At 52.2% G+C, this 26,864-nt stretch overlaps 1 protein-coding gene across 3 annotated transcripts; it reads right to left on the bottom strand.

Annotated features, from left to right (window-relative positions):
- Positions 1 to 26,692, bottom strand: FLOT2 (flotillin 2). 3 transcript variants are annotated; one of them, XM_044672870.1, is made up of 11 exons: positions 26,614 to 26,692; positions 16,791 to 16,872; positions 6,946 to 7,036; positions 5,592 to 5,715; positions 3,503 to 3,621; positions 3,305 to 3,418; positions 3,052 to 3,171; positions 2,757 to 2,971; positions 2,304 to 2,487; positions 1,575 to 1,724; positions 1 to 1,488 (listed from the first exon to the last, which is right to left on the bottom strand). In XM_044672870.1, the coding sequence occupies exons 1-11, from the start codon at positions 26,660 to 26,662 to the stop codon at positions 1,450 to 1,452; spliced, it is 1,287 nt and encodes a 428-aa protein (XP_044528805.1). In that variant the 5' UTR covers positions 26,663 to 26,692; the 3' UTR covers positions 1 to 1,449. The 3 variants fall into 3 exon arrangements, with proteins under 3 accessions (XP_044528805.1, XP_044528806.1, XP_044528808.1); XM_044672871.1 differs by lacking the exon at positions 6,946 to 7,036 and adding an exon at positions 13,306 to 13,396; XM_044672873.1 differs by lacking the exons at positions 16,791 to 16,872; positions 26,614 to 26,692 and adding an exon at positions 13,306 to 13,343.
- Between the last annotated feature and the right edge of the window lie 172 nt (positions 26,693 to 26,864).

Consider the following 26,864-nt stretch of genomic DNA (forward strand, 5'->3'; position numbering starts at 1 on the left):
TGGGTGCAAGGAGTCTTTATTCTATCAGAGGGAAGGTGGCAGGGCCAAGGCCGGACATGCAGCACTTACATGCAGGGACAGCGACACAGGCCAGCCGCAGGGGCAGCCCCGCAGACCCCATCCAGGTAGGGCTGCCCACCACAATCCCTGCCCCAGCCCAGCTCCTGCCATCCCAGGATCCTCCTGGCCTAGCCTCTGGCCCCAAAGGCAGCTCTCAGAGCTGAGGGCTGAGAGAGGCTCCAGGCTCCGGCCAGGCCGGATTAGCATCAAGCAAAAGGAACAAGAATATGGAGCTCAGGCCGTATCCTGTGGAAGGGTTAAGGAGTAAGGTGGTGTGAGGAGCTTGGAGGGCTGGGCAAGGGGCAGCACCGAGGGGCCAGCAACAGCACAGTGTGCCCAGTGGTGGCAAATCCCCATCCATCACCTGGGACGCAAACTCCCCATGACAAACAGCTGGGCGCCAGGCCGGCTTCCCTCTACCATGGCCCTCCCCAAGGCAGGCAAAGGCCTGCAGCTCCGGCCTCTGCCATGCCCAGCCTCGTCCGGAGGCTGAAAGCAGCCTGAACCTGTCACCCGTCTGCTTGTCAGCCAGGAGGGAACTTCCCTGCCCCTGAGGTCATGCCCAAGTAGGGCCCAGATAGCCTCCTGCTGCTCTTGGCACGGCATTGGCCAAGGGGAAGCCCCAGAAGAGGGCGGGCAGACCCACGCCGGGGAGCAGCCCGACCGTCCCCCTGGCCCACAAACAGCCCCCATCCAATGGTGATTCTGGCAGCTGGAGTGACAAAAGGCATCTCCATCAGCTTCCCGGGGATAGAAGCGATTGTGGAAAGATGGGACCGGGTCAGAGTTTGGTGGGTGAAGCCAGAAGGGCCTGAACAAAGGAGCCAGGGCCCCGACCCGGTTCTCCCCTGTGCTCCCTGCCCCAGAGGGCTGGCTGGAGAGGAAGGGGATGGGGGACTGGAGGTGTCTAGGGAAGAAAGCCTAGTCCAAGGTTGGTAGAAGCCAGGGAGGCCTTGACTTCCCACGAGGACGGCAGGGCCACAAGGAAAGGCTTCCCTACCCCAGGCCACCCTCCTCCCTCAGACCGAGTTCTGGCCGGGACCACAGGGTGGACAAATGGACGGCCGGAGAACTTCAAGGCACCAGGATTTCGAGGAGCTGCAAGGTGGCTCCTCAAAGACAAGCAGTGACCATAAACATCCTTAGCTTAAACTATGATTGTGGAGGTGAGCCAAGAGGGGTCACACACAAGAGACGGAGGGACAGAGAGAGGAGGAGGGCACAAGAGTGAAGGAGGGACGGATGATGACAAAAAAAGGACCGACACGGATTGACTGGACTTGGCAGAATTTCTGGTCCCCACGAGTCAGGCACCAGAGTCCGTAAATCTTCCACTGTCCCTGGGATGACGACACACGTCGGAGGGCGGGGGGACTGGACGGGGCGTCCTCAGCCCTGAGTACCCGTCACCTTCTGGACCAGAGGGATCTGCGGGGAGGGTGGAGAACAAGGCCGTTGGGGGGGTCCCTCCTCGCCTCTGCCGCCCCCCACTCCCACCCTGGGACCAGCCTCACCTTGGACAAGTCCACCCCGGTGAGCGCGTGGACGGAAGCTGGAAGCTCCGCTAGCAGACGAGTCACCTCACTGGTCACCTTGCTGTTGTCTCCACTGAGCACCACAACCTCGTCCACTTTGGTCAGTGGCGCAGACACTTTGGCAGCGATCTAGGCCGGGAGGGGGGCATGTTAGAATGGAAGAGGTGGCCCTTGGCTCCTGGGAACCCTCCAGACACTCCTCTGCGGGGTCTGCTCCCTCCCGCCCCCTACCTGGACACAAGCACGCTGGCCTCGCCCCCTGGTCACAGCTGCCCCGGGCACTGGGCAATGCCGATCCCATTTATTTAAAACTCTCACTTCCATCTTAGAATCAGTACTTGTGTTGGTTCTGAGACAGAAGAGTGGGGAGGGAAGGACTTGCCCAGGGTCAGCCAGCTAGGAAGTGTCTGAGACCACAGTGGAACCCAGGACCTCCGGACTCTGGGCCTAGTGCTCTGTCCACTGTACTGCCTCGGCCCACTACAAAGGCAGGCTGCCCAGAGGTCAGGAGTTTTAAGATGACAGAATGGTGGGGGGGAGCCAAGCAAACTGAGAAGTGAGGAGGGACTCCTTTGGGCCCTGGCGGAGGTCTGTGCACGTGAGGGGTGACCTGGGGATGCTGACGAGTATTCTTGGAGGGGCCTCCCCTGGCCCACAGATAACTGGGAGCTGGCAAAACTGGGCTGTGAGGGAGGGGGGCCCTCTTACCGAGGGGAGGGCATCGAGCACCAGGGACAGCTTGGCAGCGTGGCCGTACATCTGGTAGGCCTCAGCCTTAAGCTTCATCCGCTCAGCCTCTGCCTTCCCCAGAGCCTCTATCACCATGGCTTCCGCCTCCCCTATCTTCCGAATCTTCTCAGCTTCTGCTTGGGCCAAGAGGACCTTCTTCACCCTGGAGGGAGGAGTGGGGGAAGAAGAGAAGGTGCTCAGACCTCAGCCTGGCCCCACAGCCCAGGGAACCTCTCTGTCTGACTTGCAGCCAAAACTGCCTCCGGGGCCATCTCTCTGCCCCGTTAAAAGGGAGCCCCTCACGGGCAGAGATTCATCTCTTTAGACCATAATAAACTCCCTGCCCTTCCAGACTGCCCACACTGCGGGGACCCCAGGGTACAGGCCCCGGCACAGCCGGCCTCGGGAGCTGGATGTCCAATGGGCCCTCACTTCTCTCCCTCGGCGATCTGCTGAATGCGGTGGGCCTCGGCCTCCGAGGGCTGCCGGATGGTGGAGACGAGCTCCTTGGTGGTCCGGAGGATCTCCTGTTCCTCCACGTCAATTTGCTTCTTTCTCTGCACGACCTCGATTTCCAGCTCCTCCTGCCGGATTTTCTGCTGTTCCTTGGCGGCCTGGAGCTCGTAGGCCAGTTGGGCCTCGGCCGTCTGCGGGGAGAGAGGTCACTGGGCCCATCCCGCCATCCCGAGGGCTCTGCCTCCCCCCTCCCGGGCTTTGCTGCCCCCACCTTGATGCTGACTTCCTCGGTGAAGGCCGATTTCTTCAGTTCAAAGGCCCGCTTGGAATCTGCGATGTACGTGTCTGCCAGGAACTTGACGTCCAGCATCTCTTTCTTGCACTCGGCTTCCTGGAGGGGCAAAGGCTGGGCATTGGTGGGCTGCTGCATGCCCGGCTGCCCGGGATGCCTGTGCTCTGGATCTGGCAGGCAGCCCTAGGCCGGAGACCGCGGTCCCTCCTTCCCAGACCTGCTTCCGCCTTACCCTGATGCCTGCGTCTCGCTCTGCCTGGGCCACTCCGATGTCTGCGTCTCTCTGGACCTGGGCTGTCTGCGACTTGCCCAGGGAGCTCAGGTAATTCACCTTATCATAGACATCCTGTAGGGTTTAAGGAAGGACCGTGAGCCCCAAGAGGGCAGTCAGGGCCACGCAGGCCTCCCTCACCCCTGGGGAGGGCCCTACCTTGATGGTGAAGCTGAGGATCTCGATGCCCATGCGACCCACATCTGGGGCGGCCACTTCCCTCACCAGCTTGGCAAACTGGTCTCGGTCCTGGTAGATCTGCTCCACTGTCAGCGTCCCTGCAGGGGCAAAGGCAGGCACGGCCTAGATCCAACCCTTCCTCCCCAGTCACTGGAGCAGGCCTGAGAGTGCCAGGCCTGGAGGCACCTAAGACTGCTCTGGAGAGGCCTCCGAGGCTCTCGGGTGTCCTAGGCTGAATTCCTTTAGAGCCACCTTTCCCTTAATCGCATCTATATCGCTCAACTTTTCTCCTCCAGAGAAAGAGCTAGCCTGTGGTCAAGCCCAGTCTCCCCAGATCTTCTCCCCACTTTACAACCCTGGGGAGCTCAGAGGCCCCCTCCCTGCCCGCTGTGGTGCCCATCTTCCAGAGAGAGAATGACAGTCGGCCTCAACCATGCAGATACACACCTGGTCCTCCAACCCAGGCCTTCTGCCTCCTCCCACAGTATTATTTCAGCCTCCTCCCTCCATCTGAACCACTGTTCTTCCAGATGCTTCCCTGGACCAGCTTTCTGGTTGGTCAAGATGGACGGGAGGAAGGAATTACTGAGGAGGGAAGAGACTCCCCTAGTAACCCTGGAGGCATCCTCAGTTCCCTGCGGTTGCCGAGGCTCCATGGAATGATCCCTGGATTTAGAGTTGAGGACCTGGGTTTGAATCTCTGTGTTGCTCCTTGCTCCTTGTATGATCTTGGGCCAATGGCTTAACTGTTCTAGGCTTCCGTTTTCCCATTTATAAAATGGAGTTTAACCAGCTGGCTGGCTCTAAATTTGTGATGTTCCTAAAATGTTGAGGGTGGGAGTAAGGATTTTTTTTCCTCCCCATTCTCCTAAATCTTTCAGTTTAAAATACTCGTGTTTCTTAGAGTTCTGGGGACATCTTGTAGCCTGATATATAAGCTTTTTAAAAACACTTACCTTGTCTTAGAATCAAAATTGTGTATTAGTTCCAAGACAGAAGAGTGATATGGGTAGGCAATGGGGGTCAAGTGACTGCTAGGAAGTGTCTGAGGCCATATTTGAACCCAGGACCCCTTCCCACCCCGCCCCATCTTTGGGCCTGGCTCTCAGTCCACTGAGCCACCTAGCTGCCTCCTATCTTAACTGAAGGACTTCCCACTCCAATCCTAGACTTCTCACTGGGTTTCCAACCAGGGACTCAAACCTCAACCTCAGAACTGGACCCTGGGACTCTGCCTTTCCCTGCTAAAGGGGGACAGACATATCTCTATGGAGGTGGAAGATGGGGAAAAGGGGGGGATTCATGTGAAAACCACCTTGGGCTTTTAGGGGACTCTGGGTTCAATGAGCATCAATGGTATAATGGGGTGACCAGAACCCTCCGGAAGGCCCAGAGCAGGAAAGGCAACTGACCACTAATCTCCTCTGCTGTGGTCTGACTGGGCATCTCTATGGAGGAAGGCCTGGGACAAGCCGGTCCATGTCCTCAGGCAGAGAATGAGGACAGTGAGGATGTTGGAGCCCAGGCCCGATGGTGGGAATTACAGATCGGGGCTGGACACTTTGCGGCTGTTGAGTCGTATCTGATTCTCTGTGACTCCACGGACCATGGCATGCCAGTATTCTTCATGGGGTTTTGTTGGCAGAGATGCTGGACTGGTTTACCATTTCCTTCTCCAGTGAATGAAGGCAAATAGAATTTAAGTGTGCCTGGTTCAGGGTCACACGATTAGTAAAAGTCTGAGGTGGAATTTGAATCCAGGTTTTCCTGACTCCAGGTCTAGTCTCTCTAGCCACTGAGACGCTTAGCTGGCTTCCTAATACTGTCTAAAAGTGAAAATGGGCTTTCCCAGGAGCTAGTGGGTCCCCTCTCTGGGCAAGTCTTCAGAGGAGGTCAGATTAAATTTGTCAAGGATTTGGCAGAGGAGGATTCCTCTTGGGGTACAGGTTGGTCCAGATGGCCTCTGAGGTCCAGGCCGACTCTGGAATATTGGAATTTGGGACTACAAAGGGCAGGGCTGGGTAGGGAAAGGAAAGAAAGCTGGGGCCCAGGCAGGAGCTGCCCCCACCTAGGATGGATCGCAGGTGGCCCTCGAGGGTCTGGAGGACCACATTCTTGATGTCATGGACATTTTTCCCCAGGAACTGCTCACAGGCCACTGCTAACAGCTCATTCTCAGTCATGATTTTCACCTACAGAGAAGGAAGAAGCCCAGGAGGACACATTAGCTGGAGCAAAGGGGTTTAAAAAAGAAAGAGAAAAAGAAAAAAAAAAGGCTACAGCAGGCAGCAGCTTCTGCTCCCCTTCACCTGGGCCAGGGGGCTGAGTGGGATGGCCCTACCACCCCCTGACTTCCCTGCCTGGCCAGGCTGGGGTGTGGACTCCATACTGCTTGGGGGAAGAAGCTACCACACACTGTTTCTGTTCCTTCCCCACCTACCCAAGACCATCACTCTTGTGGGCAAGAGGGCACGCAGAGGCCCTTCTCCTTTCAGCACAAAACTGGAAGTGCCTGTGTCTGCAGCAAGCCAGATGTGACCGTGTTTGCAGTGAGCTGTTCAGGAGCACCCCAACATTTAGGTCTTAGCTGAAGCCCCAGAGAGAGTGGAGGTGGCAGCAGCAGTACTGGGGTCCGGACCCCAGTGTCACCGCATTCATAGGTCCTTTCTGTGGGCCTTTTTGTTCTTACCCTCTTGATCTGTCCCCTATATTGTTGGCTCTCTAGCTTCCCCCCCAAAGTGGCTTTCTGGTCACTAAGGAGAGACACCGGTGCTGAGGCAGAGAAAGAGGGAGGCAGACTTCCTTGGAGAGATGAAGGAAGAGGGCCAGAGAGAATGGATATGGCTTGCTTCATTTTTTTTTCTTTAATCCTTACCTTTCCTCTTAAAATCAGTATTGTGTATTGGTTCCAAGGCAGAAGAGTGGTGAGGGCTGGGCAATGGGGGCTAAGTGACTTGTCCAGGGCCACACAGCTAGCAAGGGGCTGAGGCCAGATCTGAACCAAGGTCCTCCTCACTCTATGTCTGGCTCTCTACTGAGCCACTGACTATTAGGCTCTTAATCACCTCCCCTAGTTCCTGATGAATGTAGAGTGGGGAAGGGGGCCCGAAGTCCCAGGCAGCCTGAACAAGCAGCTTCCAACACCTACAAAGACCTTGAGATTAGAATAGCCAGGGTTCCGGAGAGGGCTAGCTGCGGCCAGGCTGAGGAGAGAAGGTGAGCGTTATTCATTCTGTCCAGGGATGAAGACGGCAAAGCAAGAGAAGGTTAAAGCCTGGGCTCTGCAGAGAGATGGGGGCGATGGGTCTGCTTGCCTGGGCTCGGGGGGAGCAGCGGAGGGCATGTCCCCGACTGCCCAGGCTGCCTTGGGTCCTCTCGTCCCCCTCCCCTGGCCGGACACACATGCGAGGCAGTTACTGTACCTGGGCGACGCCCGTCACAGTTAAAGCTACCCCCTCGGCCGTCTCTACGTCCTCACAGCGGGGCTGCAACGTCATTATCTCTAGGGAAATCCTGTCAAGAAACGTAAAACATGTGTATGTGTCTGGGAGGGAGAGGTCGGGGGCGCTGGGGCAGCTCTGAAGGCCTGGGTGGCTCCAGAGGGGCAGGGAAGTCCCCTGGGCTGGTCCCAGGCTCTGAGAAGATCGGTAGGTAAAGGAGGGTGGCAGGAGAAAGGGGCCAGGCAGGCTTCTCTGCCTGTCCCCCAGTAGGAAGGTGCACCCCCTAACTCCACACATTCAGATCAGCCTGAACTGAAGACCACAGGAAGAGGAAAGCTGTGTGAGGGATGTTCTGAGGGGTGGGAAAAACTCCATAAATGTCGGATGGATTGAAGTGCCTGGAGGTGGCTTGATCCATTCTAGGAAACAAATGCCAGGGCCAAGTTAACCGAGTGGAAATGGAAATGGTGCCCCACAGTGGGCTGACTGTGGCTGGGCTTGGGGGGCCTAGAGAGGAAGGCCAGACAGGGTTCAGGTTAGCATGGCTCATCCCACAAGGGAGATTTGAGATTGGTGATGGGGAAGGGGACTGCTGAACTAGGCCCTTGGGACCTAGAACTTGGGGTTCCTGCTTCAGCTCTCTGGGGACTGCATCCCCTGGAAGCAGCCCCATTTGCAAAGATTCTTACAGAAGCGGTCAGAAAGTAGTCACTTCTAGGGGATGATAATTACATGTTGACGGACCTAGAATACCCTGATAGAGTCCCAGGGTAAGCTGCCTCCTGCCCTACCCCCAGGCTGGGGGAAATTGTAAAGAATTACTGCTACTCCTCCTGGCAAATAGGGTGGCTGGATATGGACGGTGACAAGAAACAGACTTTGAGTTATTGGGAGGGATAGTGATAAGACTCAAGAGAATGAGGGGTCAGGCTGATCTACCACTGGAGAAAAGGGACTGAAGGTCCCCAAATCACCTACCTGACTGGCCTCCCCTTCTGTGATAGCTGTTTTCCTTTGAGCAAGATTGAAAAGGAATCATCTGGACCAACTGACCCTAAGGAGGCAGCTCAGCTCCCTTTACTGGGCCTTTGCACAGCCTGGGCCTCCTGCTTAGAGGACCCTCCCTTTCCCTTAGAGTCCTGCTTAGGTATCCCCTTGTATTGAATGAAGCCTTTTCCAAATCCTTCCCCACAATACTTTTCCATCCACTTGGCATATATTTTGCATATAATTTTCTGCATTCAAGTTGTTTCCAGGACAGCGAGGTGGCTCAGTAGATAGAGCCCCAGACCTGGAGATAAGAGAGCCTGGCTTCAAATGTGGCCTCAGATACTTCCTAGCTGTGTGACTCTGGAAAAGTCACTTAACCCCATTGCTTAAGGTCTTGCCCAAGCTCTTCTGCCTTAGAACTGATACTTAGTATTGATTCTAAGACAGAAAGTAAGGATTTTTTAAAGAAGGTCAATGGAATTGTAGGCACTAGCTGGGGGTATTTCATTTTGGCCTAGCACAGTCAGACACACAAGTGTTCAAGGAATTCTTGCCCTATTGGGTGCTCTATGTGCTCCTCTGATGCTGGGCTTGTTAGGAGGGCTGTGCTATTTAGAGCCCCAGCCCCAAATCCTATTCCCAGACTGTTTGGGGAGCCACCTCCCATTTCCAGGAGCAGTCACTAAGCCCTGGAGAGTCCAGCTGGAAAGATGCCTCCCCTGCCCCCCTGAGAGCCCCCGCCCCAACTATTCTGGCTCTGAAGGAAGAGAAGGTGGGTGTTCCTAACTTCCTGCTGGCTTGCCCACAAAATAAGATGATCTCCCCAGTAGGTTCACTGATGATCTCTAAAGCCCCAAGAGGGAACAAGGGTGGCTCACTCTTGTCCCTCCACTGCCAGCTGAGAGATGACTCGGAGATTGGGGACAGTATGAATGTGGAGGAAGGCCGCAGTGTCACTGGGGGCCATAGATTTAAGCCTAAGAAGTATCTGGGGGCACTGGGGGAGGAATTTCCCTTCCCTTTCCCCTTCTGCATACTTGGGGGGATTAAGGGCTGAGAAACTAGCTCAAGAGGCTGCTGGGTAAGAGCTGAGCTTGAGCTGGCAGAAGCCAATTAATCTCCTAGGCAAGGCTTGTTTGCCCTCTTCCTCTAGTCATTAGTGGGAGGATAATCGGAGTTGACTTACTGGGAGCGTTGGCTCTCAAGCGTCCGATCAGGGGACAACTGATTAAGTATCTACTCTGGACGTACCTGGCACTGAGTCGATAAAGAAAGGCAAAACCAGTCCCTGCCCCTCAGGAGCTCCCAGTCTAATGGGGGAGACAGGATGGGAATAATTAGGAATATGGGAGAAAGCTACAGATCCAAGAGGTCTCCTGCAGAAAGGAGGATATGAATGAAATATATATATATATATGTTAAATATATATTTAAACCCTTACTTCCATCTTAGAATCAACACTATGTATTAATTCTAAGGAAGAAGAGCAGTAAAGGCTAGGCAATGAAGAGTAAGTGACTTGCCTAGGGACACCCAGCTAATAAGTGTCTGAGGTCAGATTTGAACTCAGGACTTCTAGTTTCTAGTCCTATCAACCCATTGAGTAAACAGCTGCTCCCCTAAATGGAGTCTTGTAGGGAATCTGGGAGACTTTCAGGCACCTTGGACCAGCCCAAAGTCACAGAGATTAGAGAGGGGAGCATTTGGTTTGAGGAACTGTAAGGAGGCCAGTGCGGCTATATTATAGAGTGTGCAGAGGAGAGTCTGGGGTTAGAAGACTGGAAGGGAAGGACAGGGTTGAGTTATCAAGGGCATCAAAAGCCAAAGGGAGGACTTCATATAACAATCGATGCTAGAGCCATAGGGAGTTGCTGGAACTCAGTGGATAGTGGAGGGACGGGGTCAGACCTGCTCTTCAGAATAATTCCCCAGGCAGCTAGCTATGTGGAAGATAGATTAGAGGGAGGAGAGACTTCAAACAGGGAGATGATCAGAAGGCTCCAGGGCGGAGAGATGGGGGGCCTGAGCAAAGATGGGGCCCCTGGTAGTTGAAAGGGGACATAGACAAGAGAGGCTGTATGAAGGGAGAAATATGGAGTCTGGCAGTGGCCAGGGTCTATGGAAGGAGACAAGGAAGCTACAAGATAGAGAAGATGCCTTTGACAACAATAGAGAAGTCTGGATGACGAGAGGGTTTGGGGACAGGGAATAGAAAGCCAGGCCTGAGAGGGAGGTCCTGGCTTTGGACACTTTCTAGCTGGGTGACTCTGGGCAAGACACTGAACCCCCACTGCCTAGATCTTACTGCTCTTCTGCCTTGGAACTGATATCTGCTGTTGATTCTAAGACAGAGAGTAATAAAAAAAAAAAAACAAACCAACAACAGCAAAAGGAGAAGGCTTGGGGGGAAAAGATGAGCTCGGTTTTGGACGTGCAGAATTTGAAATGCCCACGAATTTAGCTGGAGATGTCCAAAAACAGTTGGTGATGAGAGTCTGGCAGTCAAGAGAGAGAGCTTGAAGAGACAGACAGATCTGGGCATCATCTGAATAGAGATGAGAATCGAACTTAGGAGTCTGGCCGAATAGAACACCAAGTGAGATGCTATTGTGGCACTCCTTTGGTGTCAACTCTTCTTGACCCCATTTGGGGTTTTCTTGGCAAAGATACTGGAGTGTTTGTCATTTCCTACTCCAGTTCATTTGACAGATGAGGAAACTGAGGCAATACGAGTTAAGTGACTTTCCCAGGATCACATAGCCAGGAGGTGTCTGAGGCCAGATTTGAACTCAGGAAGTGGAGTCTTCCTGACTCCAGGCCCAGTGCCCTGCCCGGAATGAGATAATATTGAACAAATGTAGGAAAGGATCTGGGTGGGGGAGCACTCATGGTGTGGAGGGATGAAAATGCAGTGAAGACATGGTCAGATAGGTAAAAGGAGAGAGTACCCAGGAGAAGATGGTGATGGAGTTTCAAATGCTTCAGAGAGGCCAGAAAGGATGAGGACTGAGCACAGGCCATTAGATTAGTAATTAGAATGGGAATAAGTTTGGCCCGATCTTTATGGAAGTGTTGTAGGAAATCTGAAACTCAAAAATGAGAAAAAAAAAGTAAACTAAAAACTGAAAATTTTTTTTGTAATTAGGAAGTCACTGGTGACGTGGAGAAGCCCAGATTGCAGGAGGTTTCGAAAGTGAGTGAGAAAAGAGGAAGTGGAGCCAGCTTTCTCAATGAGTTCAGCTGAGAAAGTGAGAAGGGCAGGGTCAAGGCAGCTGCCAGGGTCAAAGGAGGAGGGAGACAAGGGCATGCATGTTGTAGGCAGCACGGAAGGAAACGGTAGATGGGATGAGACCAGAGATAAGAGGCAGGATGCAGAGAGGGGCGAGGGGAGGCAATCTGCCCGGGAAGAACATTTCCAGATGGGAAGGCAGCCCCCACAAGAGATGCCACATGCCGCTGTCTCCCACCAAAGAACGCCCTCAGACCGCCGTGGAGTCAGATGCAGCTGAGATGAGAGCTGAGAAAGAGCTGCCCTGGGATCAGATGCCAAGGCAGAGGAGGGAAGGAATGCTTAAGAAGAGAGATGTCTTTTGTGTGAAGGGGGAGGCCTGGTTTGGCACAGAGGTAGGAGGGCAGATGACATGCCTTCGAGGCCTCTTACAGACCATCTTGTTATTGTTTCAAAATATTGATAATGGAATGAGGGCAGCTTGGTGGTTAGTGGATAGAGAGCCAGTTCTAGAGATGGGAGGTCCTAGGTTCAAATCTGGCCTCAGATACTTCCTAGTTGTGTGACCCTGGGCAAGTCATTTAATCCTCATTGCTCAGTTCTTACCACTCTTCTACCTTGAAACCAATACAAAGTATTTATTCTAAGACAGAAAGGAAGGGTTTAAAAATAATAATAATAGAATGGAGGCCGGGTCCTATTTTAGCAACAATACAGAAAGTAGAACTAGCTATTTGTTATTTCAACAGAAGATCTCTAACCCAATTTCCACCATAGATAATAGTAGTAGACTCAGCCAAAAAGAACAATATAATTATGGTGGGGCCTTACCAGATTCACCTAGGCACTGTCTCTCTCACTCCCTCTCCCTCTCCTTCTGTCTGTCTCTCGTTTTCTCTCTGTCTGTCTCCCCCATCCCCTCTTTCCTTTCTCTCCTCCTCTTCTTCTCTCCTTGCTGCTGTTTCCCCCCTCCGCCCCCCAATTGTTCCCAAGGCAGAAGAGGGCCAGGCAATGGGGATTAAGTGATTTGCTCAAGGTCACACAGCTGGGAAGGGTCTGACACCATATTGGAACCCAGGACCTCCCATTTCTAGAACTGGCTTTCTATCCATGGAGCCAGCAGCTCCTCTTGGGTTTTCTTTTATAAAGGGTGCCACCACTTCCAATCATCTGTACTCCTGGGATCCCTATGAAGCAGAAAAAAAGGTGTGATTTGCCCCATTTCACAAATAGGAAGACTGAGACCCATTCAACAGAAATAACTTGCCCAAGGTCACACAATGAGTTAGTGAACTTGTGAAGAGCCGAGGTTCCCCACCTCCCTGGCCAGAGCTCTGCTCTCTCCGGAAGAGCCATCCGGAAGGGTGCTTTGATGGCAGGCGAGTGCCAGGGTGGCAGAGCCCTGGGCTCAGTTTCCTCGAGAGAAGGGCAGGGGGGGCTCCTGCTCCTTCCTGCGTTAGCTCCTGGCTCTCTCAGAAAGAAGCTGAGGGGAAGTTGTGCCTGAAGCTGCTGGCAGGGCCTACCGGGGTCTCCCTGACTTGGGATTCCAGGCAGGACCCCTCTCTCATCTGCACAGGCTTTAATCTCTCCCCCTCACAGACAGGCAGGCCATCCAGCTTGAGGGAATCTGGCATGCGGAAAGGGGTGCTATGGAGGCAGCGGAGGAAGCAAAGGCCAAGGGTGGGGGTACGCCGGCAGGGCAGAGACTCGGGAGGCTTGGGGGTGACTGCAGCTGCATTCCCTGGTCCACACCCCAAAGATGCTCCCTGCCCCCAGCCCCAACCCTGCTCGTTGAGAGTCAGCACAAGGTCCCACCTCGTGGGTCAGGAACGGGCGTTCTGCATCCCTTGTTCTTTTGCCGACACTGCCCTGAGGTGGGGAGGGCGAGGGCTCCAGAGACCCCCCTCCCCCCAGCTCTGGGCCTTAGCCTGGGGAGCAGAGAGGGTTCGAGGCTGAAGCTACCCACACTGCCAAAGCTTCGAGGGGGTGGTGGGGGGAACGACACGCTGGGAGGGTCCCACTTGGAAGGTCCGATCCGCTAGCTGCCATCTGCCTGCTGGGGCCCAGCAGGGCCAAAAGAAAGAAGATTAGACACAGAGGGAGGATGCAGGCGGGTTATTACCTGTGCAACCCCTGTTACGAATAGCGGGACCCCCTCCGACGTCTCAATATTCTCACAGCGACACAGGATGGTCATAACCTCCAGAGTCAGTCTGAGCGGCAGCCAGGGAGGGGGCAGGAGGGAGGAGGAGGAGGAGGAGGAGGAGGAGGAGGAGGAGGGGACACAGCAAACACACACAGTGGTTACCAGATGGGCACTGACACTCGATGCCCAGAGTGGGGCAGGGCACTCTGAACCTCATACCCCCTCTGCCCCCCTCCCCTCCCCACGAGCCCCTGCAAGCTGAGGTCCCTGACGGTGTCTAGTGCCCGCCCCCCTGGGGCACTGCACGAGCCACCCCGGGCCCCTGGCTGTAGACGACTTTGAGGCCGGAGGTCCTGGGGGCAGGGAGGGCTGCCCTAGCAGCTGGTGGCGAGCGCCCTGGATGGCTGATGGGCACAGCGGTGGGGTGTTTGGGAAAGCTTGCTTGGCATCACCTGCAGTCCGCCTCACACTCTGCCAAAGATCCTGGGCGGGGAGGGGTCCGCTTGGCAGCCAACGTGACGTTTCTTTAAAGCTTAAAGTCTAGTGTGGTTGTTTTTTACCCTCCCCCCCAACTTCTGGCGGTTCTGCCCAGGGCAGGCCGCTCAGGGGGTGAGTGACGGCCAGCATCTGGGCTGCTCAGGTGTATGCTCGGGGGACAAATGCCTCGGGGAAGGCTGGCACGACAGCGCGAGGAAGCAGAGCAGCTTTAGAGACAACTGTACCAGGCAGGCGCCACTTAGGCCTGCGCTGCCAAGGTTTTCTCCCGGTGATATGGATCTCTGGGAGGTGACTGCACCCCTGCTCCTCTGGGATCAGGGAGGGGGCAGGGAGGAGTCATTCGAAAAGCAAATGGGGAACAAGGAAGTGGGGGCCGGGGCAGGGAGGCTTCAAATCCTTCTTAGCAGGCCTGGATGCCAGAAAGAGGGAGGGACAAGGTGTACCAGCCAACCTGGCTGAGAAGGCTGAGCCTCCAAAGGAGGGCAACAGAGAGCAGGAGGTCACATTCCCAGGAAAGTCCTGCCCAAACCCCCATCCATGAGCCTCATCTGAGAGGCTTGGGGACTCCCTGGCCTGAATCCACCAATCTGAGGTGCCTGGGGCTCTTCTCCTAGGACTCAGTGCTGGTGTTTTTGGGGTCCCTGGCCTGAATCTGCCAATCTGAGAGGCCTGGGGCTCTTCTCCTAGGGCTCAGTGCTGGCATTTTGGGGGGCCCTGGACTGAATCCCCAATCTGAGAGGCTGGGGGCTCCTTGGCCTGAGAGTGGCAGGATATGCCTCATATAGGCCATCCTCTGGGGTCTTCTATGGCATTGATCTTGACATGGCCCACCTCTCCCTCTTCTTCAGGTGTTCTTCCATCTCTGCCTTCATGTGTGTGCATGGATTGTGCTGCAAAAATGCCTCCTGGAGGCTCTGGCGGGGGTCTTCCTTGTTTTAATTCCTGCCAGCAGGTTCCTCTCTCTGAAGGCTGATGCACTGAAGGGCAGAGCTCCCAGAGCTAGCTCAGGGCTAGAAGCCAGGAGGGAGAGTGTGAGGGAGAGGAGGAAGAGGGAGGGAAGGAGAGAGGAAGGCTGCAGCTCAGAGGCCAGAGGTGGAGGGAGAACAATGGATCAGAGGGAGACCCCTTCCATCATGCTAGGGTGGGGAGATGATGAAAGGAGGGAACATCCTTTGGTGAGATGAGAGCAGGTCCTGGCCAGGTGGACATAGCCAGCAGCTCAGGGGATCAGCCTTGAGGGAGGCTGGGGAAGCTCCTGGTCAGTGGGTGGCCGGCCACTTCTGCCTAATTCCTGGCTGCACAAGGAGGTTGGAAGTCCCTAATTCAATACCACTCAGCTGGAGTTTAAGCTCCTAAAGTCACCTTGGGGACAAGGAAAGTGGGATGTGGCTCCATGCCTGAGAGAGGTCCCTCTGTCAGAATCATAGTGCAAAAGGAATAAGGGAGTAGGAGAGGGAGTTGTCCTCAGGCCAAGTGACAGGAAGGGGCTGAAGTCTAGAGGTAAAAGTCAGTGGCATCAGACTATTCAGTCAGATCTTAGCTTCCCAAGGGCTGGGACCATCTGTCCAGACCCTTCTGCTTCTGAGCATGGCACCCTCTGGGCTAGGGAGGGTCTTGGTCCTGCTCAACGCCACCCCAGGACTCAATTGTCATGGAGCCCATTCTCCTAACTAAGGAAGAGGGAAGAGAATAAACATGGATCAGAGACACAGGAGCCTGGCACAGGCCAAAGCTTTAACCCTAGCTTCTGCCAGTCACTTCCTGTGTGACCTTGGCAAATCATGTGGCCTCTTGCTCCTCTAAAATGAAGGGGTCAGACTCCAACGTGCCCACCAGCTCTGACACTAGCTAGGATTGTGGGTGGATCACTTCCAGGGAGGAACATGTCTGCGGTGGCCTTCCCTGTTTTTCCATCATGCCAAGTGTCTGTGGCAGACCCCAGAATGGCATTCTGACATCTCTGTGCCGGGACCAGAAAGAATTCTTAGCACTTATGGGACAGAAGGCTCCCTGGGGCCTCAAGACACTAGATGAAAGGCTTGTTGACAAGGTAAGGAGAACAGATGAGGAAGAAGGGATGTTGATAGAAAACCAGAGGCAGTGACCGCTCCTTCCCTCCCCCCAGGGCCTCCCATTCCTCAAGCACCAACTCTTCCCTCCTAATTCTGGCTGTGTTCTTTTAGGTATACAGTGACAGCTGAAGCGGACCCCCCTTCCCTTGGGGGTAACACTAGGGACAAGAGGGAATTTAAATTTCAGTCCTTCTTCAGTGTTCCCCACGATCACCTCAATTTTCAGGGTAAGATATTCCCCTGAAGGACTGTGGGAAATGACCACTTCTAAAAGCCAAGGAAGGGGTGGGTAGTGGTAGGTCCATCTCATTCAGGCTCCTCAGTCTGATCCCAAAAGAGCCCCAAGCACCAACCCTTCCTCCCCTTGCTCTATCTAAACTTCATATATTCCTCACAACCCCCTTGGCCACAATGCTCAAACCTTCTTCCTCCTAAGCACCCACCACCCAGGTCCTCCTTCGCCACCTAAAATACTTTGACCTCAGCCTGGAAAGAATGTAAACATTGAATCTTCTCTTGTTTATCTCCTGTTTGGATTTCTACTTTCCTCATCTGTATGAAGGCTCTGTGACTCCACAAACACTGGACCTAGAAAGGCATGGAATTAAGGCTATCTGATGGAGAAATGTGTTGTTTGAGAGCAGAGATGTTCCTGGTATATGGCACCTGAATTCTCCAGCGCCACCAATGCCAGCCCCCAAAGGAAGGGCTTCCGTTGCTAACTTGGCAGTGCCAACTTCTACCTCACAGACCTTTGGTCCCACGTGGCAGCTCAGCTAGAAGGGCTGGGGGCATGCGGGAGCCAGCTCAGATCATCACCAAGGAAGGAGAAGTTCTTAACTGCCCTCCCCCGTAGCCCATCTTCACCGTCTCCCTCTTGGAGGCCCTTACCTCTGTGTGTCCGAGACGAACCACCAGGCCCAGGCCCAGCCTCCAAATACATATTTCTTCGCATCTGGACTGAAGCAGCCCCCTGCAAATGAAGCAAAGCCAGACCTATTAACCTGGAGTTCACAGAATCTCAGAACTGCGAAGGATCGCAGAAGCTCCAGTTCAGCATCCAGGTGGTCAGACTGCCACGAGACCCACAACATCCCCAGGGGCCCATTCTTCTTGGGCAGAGTTCATTTTATTCATTGGAAAGATTTTCCTTACATTAAGCCAAAATTGGTAACTCTGGCTCTCTGCCCTTAATTAGCTCTCCCTGTTGTCTATCTACATTCCCTCCTATTATGCCTCCAGTCTATTTCTCTATCCCTTCATCTGGGGAGAAATACTGGCTCTGGGTTCATGTGACATCCTTTGGAGATTTTGTTCCGTCCTATTGACTTGCTGTGATCCCATCTGGGGTTTTTCTTGGCAGAGATACTGGAGTGGTTTGTCATTTCCTTCTCCAGCTCATTTGACAGATGAGGAAACTGAGGCCAGCAGGGTAAAGTGACTCATTCAGGGACACATATAAAATACTGGAAAGATCTGCCTTTTCCTTCTCCAGCTCATTTGCCAGATGGGGAAACTGAGGCCAACAGGGTGAAAAGACTTGCTCAGGGTTACAGAGCCAGCAAGTGTTTGAGACCATATTTGAACTCAGGAAGATGAGTCTTCCTGACTCCAAGCCCAGCACTCTACCCGCTGTGCCAGCCAGCTGCCTTTGGCACTTATCATCACTATTAAATGTTCAGCAAGCACCTAATATATGCAGGGCCCTTGGACACAAGTGCCACTCTAAGTATTAGCCTATAATCTATTTGGGGACACAGGACACGTAGGGAGAATGACACTACAAGGTCACAACTACACACAAGGAGTGGGAAAGAGAGAATGGAGGGAAGGAGAAAAGAGGAGAGGGAAGAGAAAGGAAGGGGAGAAGGGGAGAAAGGGGGGAAAGGGGGAGAAAGCAAAAACAAATGTGAGCAAGCAGAAAACAGAATGGTAGGATGGGTGGTGAGAGCTGAGCTGAGCCTCAAAGACATAACCACTTCCATTACTACCATCCATGCTCGTAAGGTTTTTCTAAATACTTATTAAAAAAAGTAACAATGTTGTTACCCAGGTCCCGTAGGTATTTTTATTCCCATTTTATGGATGACACACTGAGGCCAGGAGGGGTAAAGTGCCTGTCCCACAATGTAAGTCAGGAGGAAAGGATAAAGCCTGTGCCAACCAAGAAGAAGTGAAGGGATTCCAGGGTGGTGTGAGCAAAGGCAGGAGAGTGCTGGGCACAGCCAAGGACCAATGAATGGAACAGTTTGGAGCACAAAGTTTGTGAGGCACGAGGTGGGGTATGCAAACAGACATATAAGGTGAAGGAGAGAGCTCTCAGCAAAGACAAAGGAGAACTGCAGAAACAGTATCAGAGACACCTGGAAGCAGAAGAGACTTAGGTTCAAATCCCAGCTAGAGTACTTATTAGCTATGTGGGCCCTGGCCAAGTTACTGAGCCTCAGTTTCCCCATGAGCACAATGAGGTTGATACCTATGTGCCTCCCTTATAAGGTGGTTGTGATGCTCGAATGAGCTCATGTCAGGAAAGGGCTATGCCAAACTATGGTTCCTGCTCTGATGAAAGGAAGGGGAGGGGGCAGCTGGGTGGCTCAGTGGATGGAGAGCCAGGCCTAGAGACGGGAGGTCCTAGGTTCAAATCTGACCTAAGACACTTCCCAGTTGTGTGACCCTGGGCAAGTCACTTGACCCCCATTGCCTATAAAATTAAAATTAAAAAAAAAAAGAAAGAAAGAAAAGAAAGAAAGGAAGGGGACAAGCTTATAATTTCTAAGGAAGAGAATTAAAGGGTAGCAAGGAGGAGAATGAAGACTTTGCCTAGGCCACAGCTAGGTGGCTCAATGGATAGAGCTAAGCCTAGAGACAGGAGGTCTTGAGTTAAAATTTGGCCTCACACTTCCTAGCTGGGTGACTCTGAACAAGTCACTTAATCCTCATTGCCTAGCCCTCATTGCTCTTCTGTCTTGGAACCAATTCACAGTATTATTTCTAAGACAGAAGGTGAGGGTTTAAAAAAAAAAAAAAAGTTTAACTAGCCAGAGTGGACCCATTGTGCACGGTGCCCCATCTTTCTCCAGAAATATTCAAGGCTTTGGAACGTAAGACATCAAGGGGTGCCTTAATACCGGGGCCTGACACTGCTGAAGATGCGGGGGCCAGAGAAGTCTCTGATACCAGTGAAAGCTATCATAGCAACTTAGAGCATCCAGGCTGGGTAACAGTAATAGAGTAACTCCCATGTCTACAGATTTGTAGGACTTACAAAGATCTTTTCTGTTAAGAGAGAGGTAATCCAAAGGCTTGTAGAGACACAGTTGGGTCATCTTTTCTAGAAAACAGTTTGGAACAAGGCAAGAAGTGACTAAGATGGTTGGCTCAGGGACCTCATTGCTAGGTGCTTTGGGGGGAAATCAAAGAAAAATGGGTCCGGTAAAATGTAAAACAGAACAGAGCTAGAAAGTACTATTTTTTGTGGGTGCAAAAAACTGGCAAAGTGGGCCAATGTCCTGGGGAATGACCAAAGAAACTGTGGTCCAGGAATACAATATAAATCATAACCATGTAAAAGAAAGATCGAGGAAATGAGACACGGGAATTGACACAATGAACTAAGAACCAGGAGGAAAGTGTATATAATATCCACGACAACAAAATGACGACACAAAGGAAGGCAATGCTAAGAGGCCTGGGAAATCTGACAGATGTTGTGCCCGATTGTGGGATGGGAGAACTGAGATTGAAATGTGTTTCTCTCTTGTTGAGAGAGAAGCGGAATGGCCCATGTGTGCAACATGGCAGTTTCTGTTTCTTGCTGGGCTGCAAGCTGGTTTTCGACTAAAAGTCTGATTCTACAAGGGGGATTTAATGAGATTCGGGGGAAGCTTGAGGTCTGAAACCAAAAGGCAAAGATAAAACTCAGATGTCTGTAGGACATTATCACTGATCTCATTTCACAGATTGGAGGCATTCAAGCATTGGAGGAAATGCTGGTTTTGGAGATAGAGGACTTGAGTTCTGATTCTGGCTCTGTGATCATAGGCAAGTCTTTAACCTTTGGCCTTCCATTTCCTCATCTGTAAAGTGAGGAAGTTAGATCAGAAAGTCCCTTGGGTCATTTCCTGCTCTCTTAAGTCCAGGGTCCAATATTCCCGTGGGCTGGACAAGCCCATGGGCAGTTGGGGGCCAGCAAGTATCTTGCATCTGAGAACATGTGACCAGCTTGGAAATCTAAATCTTTCTTAGGATCAAGTGAAATTGGAAGAGGCCAAGCAAGTATCTGGCTGGTTGCCACAGTATGGAGGAAAGAATTCTGGGTTTAAAAGTCCAACAAAGGCCTTGAGTTCAAACCCCAACTCTGCCACTGACCACTGATTCTGGGAAGGGTGTATGACTTGACTTCTCTGGGACCTATTTCTTTTGTCTATAAAACAAGAGAGTTGGGCTTTTTGTCCAATTTTTAAGTGCCTACTAAGTGCTAAACTAGGTGGCATCAGAGCATAGAGTACTGGACCTGAAGTTAGGAAGATTCATCTTCCTGTGACCAAATCTGGCCTTAGTCCCTTACTAGCTGTGTGACCCTGGGCAAGTCATTTCACCTTGATGACCTCAGTTTCCTCATTTGTAAAATAAGCTAGAGAAGGAAATGGAGAACCACTCCAATGTCTTTGGCAAGATACCCAAAATGGAGTCATGGAGAGTTGGAAATGACTGAACAACATGAATGCTAGTCCTGGAACTAGGAATACTTGAGTTCAAATCTAGCATCAGTCACTTACTTTCTGTGTGACCCTGGACAAGTCGCTTAACCTCTGTTTGCCTCCATCCCCCGGAGAAGGAAATGACAAACCACTCTAGGATCTCTGCCAAGAAAACCCATGGTATTGGTGTGCTCTGGTCCACGGGTCCATGAAGAGTTGAGCATGAATGACTGAATCACCACCATGTCTCGGGCATTAACTGTCCCTCTCCCACCTGGAAGAATGAGATTCTTTTCCAGCTCTTAAATCTCTGACCTCTGAGCCAATACCTCCTTAGCCCTGGGGGCCTGGCCAGGCTGACATTTAACATGGGATAGCCCAGCACCAAAGGGGGCACAAAGGTTCAGAGGGGGTGGACTAAGAGTGCAGGGAGGTAGAACCTATTAATTCCTGCCCCTACCCCACTTTTCTCTTGGCTCTGCTCACTCTGGGTTCTGATCTGCCAATTAGAGAGAGACCAGGCCAAGGAAACCAAAGGAAACCTGGCAGGGCGCCAGCCTAGCATTGACAACAGGAAGTCCAAGCTCTTTAGAACAGCTTTCCTGCCCTCTCTGTCTCTGGCCTGAAGGCCTTGCCTAGCAAAGGGGACAGGCCCTCCACTTGGCATGGGCTCCTCCGTCCCCTTGCCTCCAAGTGTGACCGCCTTTCCTCGGCTTCATTCCCAACCAAGGACCAATCCCCTCCTTCCTGTCCCAAACCTGGCTTTCCTTGGCCATCAGCTTCTGATTTTTCATGTTCTTGGGGAGTTTGTGGGGAATATAACAGACCTCTGAGAGCAAACGCGTCTAAGTCCTTCACTGGAGAGAAGGGGAAGCTGGAGGCTGGCCAGAACGGAGTGACAAGGCCATACTGGCCATTCCAGAGGAAGGGCAGGACTCTGACCCAGATTTCCTGACTCCTCGGAGTCTGATCCTTTCCCCCTACATCACCATCTTCTTTGCCCTGTTTGTTGACCCAGCTTGTTTCTGCTTCCCAGTCTTCCCCAGATCCCTCATCTTCTGCTCTCCTCCACTATGGCACCAGGGCTCTGCCAACTTTGCCTCTGAATGGCCTGTCACCCTCTACTTGTTCCTAGTTGAGGTAGGACTCAGGGCATCAGTCTTCAGAAGTAGGCCAGAAGACAGGTGAGCATCTCAATCTTCCCATGGGTCCTTGGGAAGGGCCTGGAAATAGCTATATGGAAGAAGTTCAAGGGGCTCTCCAACTGCCAGGAGAAGAGGAGCTTATGGGAGTAAGCTTGGGAGGGGAGGAGAGGATGTGGTGACATCAAGATTTAATTCTCTAGGGACAATTTAGTGGATTGAGAGCCAGGCCCAGAGATGGGAAGTGCTGGGTTTCAAATCTGCCCTCAGACACTTCCTAGCTGTGTGACCCTGGGCAAGTCACTTAACCCTCATTGCCTAGCCCTTACCGATTGTCTGCCTTAGAAGCAATACAAAAGTAATGACTCTAAGATGGAAGGGAAGGGTTTTACTTTTTTAAAAAAAGATTTAATACTCAATCTCATATTTTCAAGATAGAGTATTAAATATTTAAAAAATTTAAACTAAAAAAACAAAACAAAAAAAAATTTTAAATTTTAAATAAAATCTATTTATTTATTTATTTTTTTTAAATAAGCTGCCAGGTAGAGGAGAGAGTTGTAGGCTTGGAATCAGGAGGAACCTGGGCTCAAATCTCATCTAAGACACTGAATGCATGACCATGGGGAAGTCACTTGATTTCTCAAAGCCTCAACCTTGCAGGGTCAGTGATGCCTGTCTGTCAAGACCTCCCAAAGCAGTATAAGGATCAAATGAGATAATATACAAAAAAAGCTTTGCAAAACTAAATGCACTATGCAGACAGAGGTTTTATTCTACGGCACTTGAGCAGTCTAAGCAAAGGGTAAAACAAGAGGAATTTGTCCCTGGGTAGGAGGGAGAGAGGCTGGTCATTAATGTGATCACACTTACTTCTAGCCCAGGGATTGGCAACGTATGGCTCTTTCTGCAGGAGCCATAAAGTCAATTTTTTTTCAGGCGCTGTTACAGGAGCCACACTGTGAGCACTGTACGGCTCTCACGAAATTACACTTTAAAAAATGTGGCGTTTATGGCTCTCACGGCCCAAAAGGTTGCTGACCCCTGTTCTAGAGGCTTAGAGGGGTGGGAGATAGTAACAGAATCCCCTCTGGGGTGGGGCTTAAAGGAGGTACCTCCAGGTTTGTCTCAAATGATTATTGGCAGGCTTTTCTTTTGTTTTTTAAAAAAAACCTTTATCTTTTGTCTTAGAATTAATGCTAAATATTAGTTCCAAAGTAGAAAGGAGATAAGAGCTAGGCTGGAGAGGGTAAGTGACTTGCCCAGGGTCACACAGCTAGGAATTGGCTGGGGCCACATTTGAAACCAGGACCTCCTGTCTCCAGGCCTGGCTCTCTATCCACTAATAGCTAGCTTCCCTCAGGTAGGCTTTTCTTGACCCCATCCCTGACTATTACAAGTCATAGAGGAGAAGGACATGTTGGGTTGCCCCAACATGGTGACCTATTTTCCCCAGGAGATGAACCTCTGTCCCAGCTCGAAGCCCCAGAGTCCCAAGCATCAGAACCCCTGGGCTGGAGTGCTAATTTCTTCACCTTTGATGCTTCTGAGGCTTCAGTTTCCTCATCTGGGAAATGAAGGGGCTGGGTTCTGGATCTCAGTGTAGAGTTATGCAAGAACAGTGAGTTCTCAAGCTCAGATTCAGTGAGTCCATTTGGAGGCTCAAGATCCAAGTAGGTCAAAGACAGAAACAATGCTCTGATATTATAGCATGTTTTTGAAAAGAAAGTGAGTATCCGCCAACAGCATTTGTATGAAATATGGGAAAAACCTGGCAGTTGTCAATAAAACAAAATATTACTATGCAGTAAAAAATGAGGAATAAAAAAGAAACAAGGGAAGTGAAACCGTGAAGATGAATGTGAAGATGGATTCAAAATGATCACAAAGAAGTGACACCTTGAGGGTGGGAAGAAGAGGCTCCTGGCCCAGGACTTAGGGTGGGGACCAGTGAGGGAGACTCCTGTACTCCTAGCAAGTGGGAAAATCAGGAACGTTTCCAAAGAATAGGTGAGACAAAATGTACCTCCTCCTGTGGTGGAGAGGTGAGAGCTGGCAGGGTGGGGGATTTTCCCACTTAATCTTTTTTCTTTTTATACAAGGGAAGCTTTGGTTAGGAGGAAGAGGTATTTCCAGGAAAAAAAAAAGGCATGGATAAAAATCAGTTTTTAAAAATGAAGGCTATAGGGCAGTTTGGTGGCTCAATGGAGAGCCAGGCCTAGAGACAAGAAGTCCTGGGTTCAAATTTGACTTCAAATATTTTCTAGCTATGTGACCCTGGCCAAGTCACTTAACCCTGATTGCCCAGACCTCATCTTTATTCTGTCTTGGAAACAATATAGACTCTACAACAAAAGGTAAGGGTTTAAAAAACAAAAATAAAGAGATAGACTCAATGATCTCTTCCATCCTTTCTGGCTCTAATCTACAACCTCTGCCCTAGGCTAGGGAATGGATTATAGGTTAAAGAAGGCAATAAAGAGCAGACAAAAAACACTGGATCTGAAGCCAGCTCTGTTCCATATTCCCAGTGTGACTGGGATAACTTCTATGGGCCTCAGTTTCCTCTTCTGTAACATGGAGGTGTAGGGGATACGTGTGTATGTTATAGATTAGTTCTAAATCTATTCTCCCACGAGGCAGAGGCAGGTTGGAATAAAACATTCCCTCTTTCTGGTTGCTCTAACTTGCTACTCACAACACTGCCTCTGCCTTGATGCCAGGGCTGAGTTTTGGAAACCTGCCAACTCCACCTTCTAAGCCTCTGCCTGTCCATAGGCCCAGGAAGTACCCACCCTCTCATTTTTTCCCACCCCTTGTTTCCTCAGTCTGGAAATCCTCACTCCCTAGAAAATGGTCTAAGGCCCAGGTTTTTTTTTTTGCTAAGAGCTCTGGAGGGGATGGAAGGGGAGGAAGATGGAGTTCTGAAGGAAGAAGAGAGAGCTCTTTATCACTCCTTAGGTGGTTCCTGAAGAAGAGAAGATCTCATCTCTTAGCCTTAGGAATATTCAACAGAGATGGAAAAAGTGAATTTTGGTCAAAGCTCTGGGAACTTTATCTCCATAGATAGGGAAAGAGACTCAGGAAAGGTCCAGTGGAAAAAGCATTGCTTTGGAGTCAAGAGGGCTAAGGGTTTGAACCTCACCTCTGACAAAATGGGTGACCATGGGCAAGTTACTTTACTAGGATTCAGTTTGTACCTCTGTAAAATGATAGGGTTGGATCATTCCTTTCATTCAGCTCAGTGGAGAGGTGTTTCTGTGTTCCTGTACTGAGCCTAAGGCTTTGGTCCTTCTGCCAATACCCCAGTGGGCAGGGCTGGGATTTCCTTGGTAACTGAGAAAGCCTTCGATTTTTGGGATCAATGCTGGGCCCAAAGCCACAACCCACACCTTGGTAGCTCATGGGTGAAAACCCCCCAACACAATATTTCATTGCTCAGAAATAGCACACCCCCACCCCCACCCCCACAGGGAACACCAACAGGCTGGGAGAACTCCACACCCAGGTCCCAGCACTGCCTGCCAGACTTCTCACTGAGCCGGTGTGGGCCAGTGATGCCCTCCCATCCTCTGTAGAAAGGTGAATGGGATGGTAGAAGTGCCAAAGGGCCTTCCTTCCCCCTGCCCACCCCCAGCACACAAACCACGCAGCCCCAGCTGTCTCAACAGACAGCGTTTTGCAATTAGGAACACCTCCCACAGCCCTCAAATTCCCCAATCTCTAGGCTTTCCCCTTGGGCTGGGTGGTGCCTCCACACCCTTACTCAGGTGTTTCTGCCCCAGCTTTTTTTTTTTTAAAGGAGAAAAGTAACGGATTTCTCCCCAGTTCTCAATTCCCTCGCCTGGGGTGGGAGGAGGAGGAGGAGGGAGAAAGGGGATTCCCAGAATGAGGAGGGAGGTGTCTGGCCTGCAGGGCAAAGCTTCTTCCCAAGCCCTCTGCTACATGTTGCTAAATCTCGGATGATGGAAACCTGCCAGGGCTGTTAAACATCCCCAAACCGTTTGTTTCCTTTACAAGGGAAAGCCTTTGGGGGAATATGCATGTCCTCGATTTTCTGACCCCCTCCTTTGTACTCGGAGTGGGGGGGGTCACCAGAAGCACCAGAGGGGAGGTACCAGGCGCTGCCCAAAGTGGGGGTGGAGTGATAAACACTAAGCACTGCAGAGAAGAAAGGCGAGGACCGGGAGGAACGGAATCCCGTCTCCCCCCACGAGATGCCTAAGAGCTGCATGTGGGGCAAAGGAGGGGGTGGGGGCAGGGCAGTCTTCTTAAGGAAGATGAGCTCAGACCCACCATCCTAGTCTTCAGCCTGCCGGGGAAGAGGCAAACCTGGGGAAGGGAGACGCGGGCAATGCCACACCCTGGGGTGGGTGGGGGCAGCTCTCAGTCCATCCCTGAGGAATCCCTTCTCCTGGCACTTGCTGAGCCCAAGCACCCATGCTGCCCATTCCCCTGGCACCACCCATTAACGTCCCCTGGCACACCCCTTCCTCTAGCACGACCCCCGCCCCCTCCCCCATCTCTGGTGCCGCTCAGTACTTCTTACACCTGTGTCCCCGGTCCTTATGCCGGCCCTTCTCCCCTGGCAGTGCCCTCGAACTGCTGCCCCTTCCTCTGGCACGACTCTGACACCCCCTCCCTGGCACCCCCGGCGCTGCTCATGTCCTCCTACACCCGAGTCCTCGGTCCTGATGCCAGCCCTTCTCCCATGGCAGTGCCCCAGGCTGCTGCCCCTTCCTTTGGTACGACCCTCTCCGCACCCCCGGCGCTGTCCATTCCCTCCTACACCTGTGTCCGGGTCTCGACGCCTGCCTCTTCTCCCCTGCCAGCATTGCCCCTTCCTCCTTTACAAGCCCCCCGAACCCTCACCTGACACCACTAGCGCCTCGTTGGGTCCCACTGTGTAGCAGTTGCCCATGGCGGCTGTGGCGGGGACAGCGAGGACAGCGGCCACACCAGCCCCAACTCGCGCCTCTGCCGGGCGGGGCGGGGGAACCCGGAGCGGGGAAGAGCCTACCCAAACGCGCCTGCGCACTGGGGCCCCGCCAGCCCCGCCCAGCCCCGACTATCCTAACCCGCAGTCCCCACAGAAGTGTTCACAACCGGAAGTGTGGCTCTGC

This window comes from Gracilinanus agilis, chromosome 4 (genome assembly GCF_016433145.1).
Source record: "Gracilinanus agilis isolate LMUSP501 chromosome 4, AgileGrace, whole genome shotgun sequence".
Taxonomy (NCBI): Eukaryota; Metazoa; Chordata; class Mammalia; order Didelphimorphia; family Didelphidae; genus Gracilinanus; species Gracilinanus agilis.

Coding starts and splice junctions, on each gene's coding strand:
- FLOT2 (XM_044672870.1), bottom strand. CDS start 26,662: ATGGGCAACTGCTACACAGTGGGACCCAACGAGGCGCTAGTGGTGTCA. Junction 3,419..3,502: donor TCCTCAGCTTCACCATCAAG/GTAGGGCCCTCC, acceptor TAAACCCTACAG/GATGTCTATGATAAGGTGAA. Junction 2,972..3,051: donor CCGAGGAAGTCAGCATCAAG/GTGGGGGCAGCA, acceptor CTCTCCCCGCAG/ACGGCCGAGGCCCAACTGGC.